Source organism: Vitis vinifera, chromosome 6 (genome assembly GCF_030704535.1).
Source record: "Vitis vinifera cultivar Pinot Noir 40024 chromosome 6, ASM3070453v1".
NCBI classification, from domain to species: domain Eukaryota; kingdom Viridiplantae; phylum Streptophyta; class Magnoliopsida; order Vitales; family Vitaceae; genus Vitis; species Vitis vinifera.
Genome location: NC_081810.1, coordinates 18,362,093 through 18,372,115, shown reverse-complemented (window position 1 = coordinate 18,372,115; position 10,023 = coordinate 18,362,093). Strand labels below are relative to the sequence as shown.

Genomic DNA, 10,023 nt, shown 5'->3' with positions numbered 1-10,023 from the left:
ACCATTCAAAACCTTGTTGTATTCTTATTACCCCTCCTTTGAATTCTTCACCTTCATGTTAACACCTCCAGATCATATCAAGTTAGCGAAACATGGTGAAACATTTATCTTCACAATACATGTTTGGTTGCCAATAAATTTTTTAAAAAGAATGGAAAATAAAAGAAAGAAAGCCTAAAGATCTAATAAATAAAAAAATCAAGAATGTGTTTAATAAAAAAAAAATGTATATGTATATATGTATGTATATATATGTATTACTTAAAGAGATAGGTGATACTTTCTAATTGACCACTTATTCCAAAATTCATAAATTTGAATATGAAAAATTATGAGTTTTAAATGTCTAGGATGCATGTTGAATTGGATAGGAGCCTTTGGAAGTGATTTCAAATTCAAACAAAACTTAGACAACTTTCACAACCCTTGAGTTCGTAATTAAGGGTAAGTTCAAAATTCATTTCAAACTCGTAAGTGGCCAAGGTCTCCATATGCTGCTAAGTTTGAATTGCAATGTTAGGTTCAAAATTGAGTGGGCATTCCGAACTTAGTTTTTATCTATTTTGTGTAATTGTCTTTAAATTTTTACTCCAATTCATGCATTTTTTTGAAGTGTTGAATTTGTGATTTTTCAAGCTTCAAAATCATATATGACTTTCCCTAAAATGATTATGGGAATTACTCCATAATTCACCTTAAATTTAGGGTATATGCTACTATTAGATTTTGAGTGAGTTCATTTTGAACTTGATTATATTTGCTTCAAACCTCCTCCTTCATGGTTTCTACCCTCTATCTCACTTCATAACATCCATTACCCATCTTTCATGCTCATGACTTACTAATTTTGCTTTTATTTGGATTTTCTTATGCTTTTTAAGTCCCAAGTCTCTCTTTAGTTATATTTGATCTCCCTTCCTCTTGCTCGGTTGAAAATGAATCTTGCAACTTGCATGCATTTTCCTTCCTTAAAGCTGAAATTACACTCAAAATATATGTTAGATGCATAACTAGGGTATTAACATCAATTTGAGTTAAGTGATTCAAAATCTTTATATTGTGTAAATCATACTGTCTATATGCCAATGGAGCACATACTTGAGCCCAATCAAGTATACACAAATATTTTCTATTAGCTTTTTTTTGTATACATCCAAAACTTGATGTAATGGAGTAGATTATAAATAGGAAATCAAGGGATTATAAATTAGGTAGAATGTACAAAGAGAAAATTGTTAAGATTAATGTTGAAATGGAGTCATATCTTATCGGTGACATTATGAGTATAATGTTAAATTAGTGAATGGTCCTTGTTCATGATGTGTTTATGTTAGTGATTTACTGGTTGCTTTTCTACATTAGTTTGCTTACCTATTTAATTGCTTATCAAATTTATAAAATAAGTAATACACTTTTCCAATATTCTTCCTTCACCCTCGTTAATTTTTTATACTTATTATTACTCTTAATTTTACTTCTCTTCTCCTATTAGTTGTATAGAAGAATTTTCTCTTTTTGGATTGTTTTTTGGTATTAGATCCAAATTGATCAAGTTGGAAGCAAGGGTAGTCTTATCCTAATCCTCCCTATCATTTCACTTTTCAAGGATGTGGGTGAAACGTTAATTTGGAGCATGAAAATGAGGAATCTCTTTATCTCCTAAGATCTATGGGAGCTAATAGATAAAGGTTTTGTGGAAAAAAAAATTTTAGATGACTCTTAAGGATGTAGAAAAGAAATATGTTGAGGCATAGTTGCTTATTCAATAAGCAGTAGTTGATAAAGCTATATTTCCTCAACATAGAAACAAAGTCAAAAGAAGTCTTGGACACATTAGAAAAAAGGTTGTCATGACACTGCTAAGGTACTTACTATCAAACTTTAAATTCTTTATAGAAAGTTTTCAACCTCACTAATGAATGCTATTGAATCTATGTATATTTAGTTTTGAAATTTGTTGGAAAAGTTTGAACCAAAGATGTATGAAAATTTGGTAAGCAATTGGCCAAGGAAAAAATGGTTGAAAAGACTTTGAGAAACTTAACGAAGAAATGTGATAAAGTGACGGTAGCATAGAGCCCAAAGATTTTTAGTGTATTAACCATTATTGGGTTACTTAATTAGTCTCATTACTCTCATGAAGATAGGCTGAAAAGCTATTAAAAAAATGAGAGAGAGAGAGAGATGCTAAACTCATTCATTTTTTCTCTCTTTACATCCACCTTATTCAAAAATAAACAATGAGAAGTGGATGTGGTGAAAAGAAAAATGTGGATGTGTCACACTTCAAATTCTAGGCAATTTAGAATTCGACTCATGATCCCAGGTCAAATGTTTAACCTTAAGAGTTACATTTATCTAAACTAATGGTCAATCTTGATAACTTGATTTTTTTTGGAATAAATCAACATCTAATCCCAAATAAGCTTTATTAAGCTATATATATCTATATATATATATATATATATATATATATATATATATATATATATATATATATATATATATATATATATATATATATATATATATATATATATATATATATATATATTTTCTTTCTAAAACCAACTATCACCTATTTACAAGTATAATAAATCCATCAATCATCTTACCCCCCAAGGTGATAACCCAAATATTTACAAAAATCTCTAAGTAAAAAATATTTTTAAAAATGTTTTACAAACTAACAAAATATAACTAAAGTTAGAAAACTTCATATAACTCAAATTAGTATATGCCAAAGAGATAATATAAATTAAAAAAACCATCATTACGGTTCTTTTACTTTCTAGGGCTTTCTAGAACACTATGATCTTCCTGTAATTTATCAGAAATTATATTTGTATCTAAAAATTTTAGAAAATAAAGGGGTGAGCATTTCCATATTACTCAGTAGGGTATTTTACACCAAAATGGGTTAGAAATTGTAGGCCAATAGAACACAGTCATATGCCAAAATATAATATTTCATTTACATTATATATATTAAATGAAACCTTAACTATACAAAATTAGATCAATCAAAATTATCACTTTTTTTTTATTCAATTATATGTATAGCATATCAAACAATTCTAAAATTATAAAATAAATACGTCATTTTAGTCTTGAATAATATATTCAAATATACAATTGATGTCAATCAAATAAATAATACAATCCTTCTTCCAAATGCAAACATGATGCAAATGCTTACATGCAATCAAACAATACACTATTGTTCTCGGACTTTCACTAAATGATATACATCCGTACCCAAATACACTCTCCATTCGGAGTCTTCTTGAAGTAAGCTTTTGGGTCTTTCACCCTAAGGATCTCATTTCCTTCTTAATTTGCTCTTTCTAGGGTCCTTCCATTTCTCATTTTTCTTTTCTTTTCATTTTTGCCATCTTCGAGGTTTTTTCATTCTCGTTTCCATTTCACATAATATTTTTTTTAATTTTTATTTTTCTTCACACAGTCATACTGCATATGAAGTGCAATCAACTCGTATATTAGAATGTACAAATTTCTATAACATAATTTTATTTACTCAAACATGTTCAATAATTCCAACAACCACTACAACAATTTTTCTTCAATTAAATCACCACAAACATAAAATAAAATTCCCAATAATTCATATATCAACATAAACATAATTTAAACCATAAATATATAAATTTTATTTATTTCCAATAAGCTCAATAATTTTCAATAACCAACACAACAATTTTTCTTCTATTAAATCATCTCAAATATCATAAAAAATAAAAATAAAAAATCCAGAGTAACCCATATATCATCAAAATGCAACCTAACCATAATCATATAAATTTTATTTACTTCAAACATGCTCAATAACTCCCAATAATCAACACAACCATTTTTCTTTAGTTAAATCACCACAAGCCTAAAAAAAAACTCCATAAATAATCCATAAATCACAAAAGAAATTAACCCTAACAATAACCATATTCCAAATAGCATAAGGAATAACCCAAATATCATGTATTCATTTTCCAACAACCAAATCTATTATTTTTTTTCAAGAAAAGAAATTGAATAAAAGTTTTAGGGTTAAATCACCCTACCTCAAATCCAAAAATCTAACCATTGAAACTACAATTTGACTCTATAGGAATGTTTCTCGTGTTAAATAGAGTATTCTTCTAAAATTTTATGCGAAACGAAGGTCATTTGGTAGGTCCACCAAGCATCCCAAGTTGAAACCCCTTTTTCTTCCTCTCTTAGTCAATCTCCTTACATCTCCCCCTTTTCTTTCTTTTATTATTTTCCTTTTTTCTTTTTTAACTCATCCCCATTATGTCTTAGGAAAAATATAATTATATTCTTAATTAAATTTACTACAAGTATGCTTTTCAAAAAAAAATATAATTCGACTTTAATTACCCGAAGTATTTTTTACTCTAAAATTTACTTAGGATATGATTCCATTAACTATTAAAAAAAATCAATTTCATAAAATATCTGAAACATAAAATAATTATTCGACATACTAGAAGTTGAAATTCATAATAACTTTTAACTCGTTAATTTTACCAATATTTATTTACCAACAAAAATTTGAGCATTATTTTGAAATTAATTTCATCAATTATCTAATCATTCAATTTGTAATAATAAAATTTTCAACCCTTTGATATAACTTTCATTTAATTTACTTCACTTTTCAAATTCCTCAATTGAATCAAACTTTCAAAAGTTAAATTTACTAAATTCACATTTAATTAATTTACCCTTCTATATATTTTTCTAAATTCATATATCATAATTTAATCTTAATTTAATTTCAATTCAATTTAGTTTAATGTTTTGTAATTCTCTATAAGGTTTAATTCCAATTATAAAAATTAAATTGATTCGTTATAAAATTAAATTCAATTTCTTTTTAATAATCCATTATAACAATTTGATATAGTATAATTTTTTACCAAGTTTTTCTTACTACAATTCTTTGATAATTACCCAATAATAATTAAATTAATTCTCATAATATACTTAATATTCAAATTTTGAAATCTAATCTCGATTATTTGATGCTTAAATTTTTCTCCAAATTTAAATTTAATTTTTGAAAGTCTTACTCTTTACATATAATCTGATAAAAATTTCAAACTATTGACTTTTGACCAACTATCCCAAAATCTCTACCAATTAAATATTAACACACATGGATCTTCACAATTCTTTTTAACCATTTGACTAACAATTTTATAAAAACTTTTTTGATATTTGAATCTGACGTGTCATTAAGAAACTAGGTATTATGGGATGCATATAACATTTTTCTAAAAAAGAAAAATCTTCAATAGAAAATACATTTTAGACTAACCTGCAATTTTTAAAAAAATAAGAAAAAACAAACAAACAAATGGAAAACACCACTGAGTATTGCCAACAAAAATAGACATGGTGAACATTCTTTTCATGGTAGAGGAGGCAGAAGTGGAAAAGGTGTGTACTGTGATGGTAAAATAAAGTGAAATAGGTTGTAGATGTCATATACATTCTTGATTCGAGTAAAAGTTTGAGGGTGGAGCGGATTTTATTAGAAGGTTACTCTCATCTTTTTCAAGATTTAGCATATATGTTTGGTTTTTCAAACGAAAACCCAAAAGCAATTATTAGTTAAGGTTCCTATGGTCAAAAACAAAAATTTCCATTTAACTCATTTGTGAACATATGCATGCAATGTCCCATTATTTAGTGATAATTAGTTGTGGCATCATAGACACGGGCATCAAAATGTTGGAAGTTTTGGCATCATAGACATGGGTTTGGAACTTTTGTCAGAAGAAAATTTGGTGCATATGCATGCTTTTTCCAAAAAGGAAGGTGCAAAGAGTTGCAAGACCTATTGAATTGGTGCATGTGAATATTTGTGGGCCAATGTCTTTTAATATATATGATAGACTTTGTTCTCTTCGTGAATGATTTTAGTAGAATAAACATATTCCACCACTTTCAAAAGCACCTGAAAAGCACAATGGATTTTCCCTTGAAGATTTTGCAAACAAGTTGTTTAAGTTTGATTCCAATGAGTGTGAAAAAATTTATGAAGAATTTGACATTTAGAGGTAGTTGAGGAAGCTACATTCTTCAGCAAAATAGGGTAGGGAAGAGTCCAATGGAAATCTTTTAGAGATAGCTAAAAGTATGCTTAAAAGTAAAAGATCTTCTATGATGAAGTATCAATTCAAATTAATGCAACTTACATTTTTAATAGGATTCCTACATTACCAAAGCACCACCATACTCCTTTTGAATCATAGAATAATGAAACCTAAGGTAACCTATTTTAACATTTTTGGTTGTGTTTCCTATGTTCGTGTGCCTTCTAAAAAGGGGCTCAAACTTGATGATGATAGTGTCTTGAAGATGATGAGTTGGGAGAGAATCCATTGGTGCATGCATGGAATTCAAAATTGTGGCACACCTAATATACTTTTTTCTTTGATGAACACTCAAGAGCTAATGCTCCCATTAATCCTTGTATTCATTGACAATTTGTATTAATTTGTGTGCATCTAAGCTCCATTAGCTCATTTAATCTATCCTTCAATTTCAAGTCTCCTCACATTTTCTCAAGCTTTTTATCATGTTTTTCAGGTTCTTAGTGTTAAGCAACCAATAATGGAGGTTTATGGACATTGGCTGCAAATCAACATGCTGCACAATCAGAGCAAAAATATTGAAGAAAGAACTGAAAGTCAACTTGTAGTCCAATTCCATGAAGATTAGGTATGACCTATTCCTATTATTTAAACTTATTCTCATTCCCTTTCAATAAATAAATAAATGGGCTAGATTTTTTATTAATATTTTTAGATTTTTATTGTTAAAAAATTCAATTACATTAAAACGAATATAATTTATAAATAAAAAATATTATAAATTATTATAATTTTCCTTTTTATGTGTTGAAATAAAGAAGGTATTAAAGAATAAAGAGGGCAGCCATTTGCCGACTACTTTTGTCCGCCACTGAAATGGACCATCCAAAAGGAGGAATTCTTCACGGCCCCGGCTCCTCAGGCACACCTTTTCCACCTCCACCCATCCGATTCTTTGAATGAGCTGGGCATTTTCTGGGTCTACATCACCCATTTCAGTCAATATTCTGTGTGTTTAGCTGCTTCAGTATTGAATTTTCGATCCATCATTGCAGGTTTTTTTTTGTCAAATAATTGATAGGGCTGTAAAGACTTTCACATGGCTGTTTCAGATGGGTGTTTCAATTTCACATTATGTTGGATTTATTGATTGATTTTCAAATGGTATAAATATTACATCACCCATTTAGTGATGTCAGAAATTTGTAGTACTTCTTGCTTTTTTGCTTGTTTTTATTTTATTTTATTTTATATATATATATATATATATATATATATATATATTTTTTTTTTATTGTTTTTGCTCCTTGTGATTTTACTTCTTTCACCCTAGCAGCTGCAAAAAGAGGGAATGACTTGTTGCCATTTTAGATAGTACAAGAGATAGGATCGATATACAAGTCAAAGAAGAAATTATGGTAGCAAATCATTGGACTAGTTAACAACTCCTAGTCACTAAATGACAAGATTTCAAAGAAGAAATAGTGACTCACAAAAAGAAAATAATTGTATTCAGTATCATTCTTACAACAAATCAATAAAGAATAATAACACACTGTTTGTAATAAGATACATAGAAACAATTGCAGGGATTAGATGACACAAGAAGCCAAGAGTTTAGACTTTTACAGATCATTGCCATCCTACCAATTTATTTTTTCATCTACAAGGAATTCAAATTAGGTAGATTTAGAACCATTTCTATAGTAGGATGATAGAATATCATGTGCTATTAATTGGATCTATTCAAAGGCCAGAAGTGAAAGGAACGTTGGTAGATGGTAACCAGGAATTGCCGGAGATGAAGTTACCAACAGTGAACTTTGCTGCTTCAGTTGAGCTAGTAATCACATGATAGCCAGTCCAATTTACCCTACCAGATGTGGATGACCCGGGGCCAGTATTCATGTACTCTCCATAATACAGTGTGTTTAGGGCAAAGTCACCGCTCCATTCCAACCAACCAGCCGAGTTTATTAGGCTATCAAGGTAGGTCTTTAGGAAGACGGTCCGAGAATATTCTTTCCATGGCCTTCCAAGGTATGTCTTGACCGAGCTTTGGACAGCCTTTAGATCTGAAGCAGCTGTAACCTCACAGTCGTGTATGGAAATTCCAGTGTTTTGGTTAGGGTCAGTCCTACCTTGGGCAGTTACTGTGTTGACCTTGTTGGGAGGGTTACGTGCATAAATATTGCACTTTTGAAACACAACTGCAGCATTTCCAAAAATGAAATCCACAGTCCCATAGATATCGCATTCTCTATAGAATTGTCTGTCAGAGTAGACGTAGAGTGTGTCCTGGTAGCCTTCGAAGCTACATTGGTAATACACTGAGAGGTCGGACCCGGATCGTAGAGCCACTGCCTGGTGGTTGGACGCTCCAGCAGTGTTACGGATTGTCATGCCGCGAGCTATGAAGCCATCTCCAACCACAGCTGAAATTCAAAACCACAATCACATGTCTTAGCAATTCATATAATGCTCATATGTGGCCCTTCATATAAATTATACATTCAAATCAATTTCTCAAATTATTAATTGTATATAAGACAAGGAGTAACACCAATGTAAGAGCTCAGACAATAGACACTTACCAACAGTAGCTGAATTGTAAGTAGTAGATCCTCCCCCCACACTCCTACTTCCAGTAACAATGGTCTTTCCAATCCCATCACCCAACAGCGTTATATTCTTCAGACCGCTTCCAATCTGAACATTCTCACTGTATGTCCCTGCCTTCACATATATCACATACCTTCCACTTCCTGATCGCTTGGATGCTGCAGTGATTGCTGCTCCGATTGTCGTGTAATCCCCTGAGCCATCTTTTGACACCACAATATTAGCCTGCGAAGCCAGAGAAGAAGACTGCAAAAGCTTTCGGTCACCGGGTTTCACCCAAGTTGGGTAACCCCCTTTGTAACTAGGCTCAGCATATGGAACTTTGTTGATGGATAGAGTGTTGCTAATCAACTTAGAAACATTGTTGGATATTAAGGGCAAAAAGTGGTCTGACACACCGAGCTCGATGAACCCGTCTTGGCATGTTTGGAGGTTGGTAAGAGCAGTGCTGAGCCATGTTTGAGCGTCAACTTGGGTACACCTAGTGTTGGGATCGAGAGTTTTGTTGAGCTTAAGAATGGTGTGGTCATAGAGCTCGACACAATCATTCCATGCAGCCTTTTCTCGCTCATTCCGGCACTTGGAACCTAGCGAAAATATGTTACCATGAGCAGTCATGGCTTGTTCCAAAGCAACTTGCATTGATATATTGAGAAAATCGGACTTCTGTTTAATGGGGGAGTGATCAGGCTTATGGCTCAGAAAGTACTCACAAGGTTGAGGGTAGGGTGTCTGGCTGCACCATGATTTTACATCATGGGAGGAGTAACCAGAGACCAGAGGAGTAAGGAGGAGGGACACGAGTACAAGAGCTACAAAAACCATGGCTGCAAGCTTAATTGGAAGTAAGAAAATGGGGTGAATTTGGTAGCTTAAAGCTTTTGATCAAGGTTTGTGTGGAGATGATTGCTTCAATGATTGGTTTATATAGGGGCGTTGGTAATGAAGGCCAGGCATTGTGTTTTCGAGTAGGCAATATCAAGTTTGATTGTATCTTCCTATATCGTGGAACAATGTTTAGGATGTAGCATTATTGACCCTTCCATAATAATACATGTATAATATTTGTTGACTAGATTAAAAGGATGAAACCGGGGCAGGTCATGCATGGAACGCCTTCATCCTCATGTTCTTCTAGTGTGGGGTCAGCAGAGAGCATCAAGTGGACACAACCAGCTGGTCAAGAGTTGGCCTGCATCTATAGAGATGTGGCCATTTTCACTTGGTTCAGATTCATTTTACCTTAATTAATGAATATTTGGGAAAATAAAAATCAGCA

The 10,023-nt window shown here is 31.5% G+C and overlaps 1 protein-coding gene across 1 annotated transcript; it reads right to left on the bottom strand.

Annotated features, from left to right (window-relative positions):
* Nucleotides 1–7,607: 7,607 nt before the first annotated feature.
* On the bottom strand, nt 7,608–9,663 carry LOC100259777 (pectinesterase 2). The gene is made up of 2 exons (XM_002264120.4): nt 8,717–9,663; nt 7,608–8,557 (listed from the first exon to the last, which is right to left on the bottom strand). Exons 1-2 carry the CDS (start codon nt 9,567–9,569, stop codon nt 7,869–7,871), a joined length of 1,542 nt encoding a protein of 513 aa, XP_002264156.1. The 5' UTR covers nt 9,570–9,663; the 3' UTR covers nt 7,608–7,868.
* Between the last annotated feature and the right edge of the window lie 360 nt (nt 9,664–10,023).

What these genes read in the sequence shown, in the direction of transcription:
- LOC100259777 (XM_002264120.4), bottom strand. Translation starts at nt 9,569, where the DNA reads ATGGTTTTTGTAGCTCTTGTACTCGTGTCCCTCCTCCTTACTCCTCTG. An exon ending in TTACAATTCAGCTACTGTTG is followed by an intron (nt 8,558 to 8,716) that starts GTAAGTGTCTAT and finishes TTTGAATTTCAG; the next exon opens with CTGTGGTTGGAGATGGCTTC.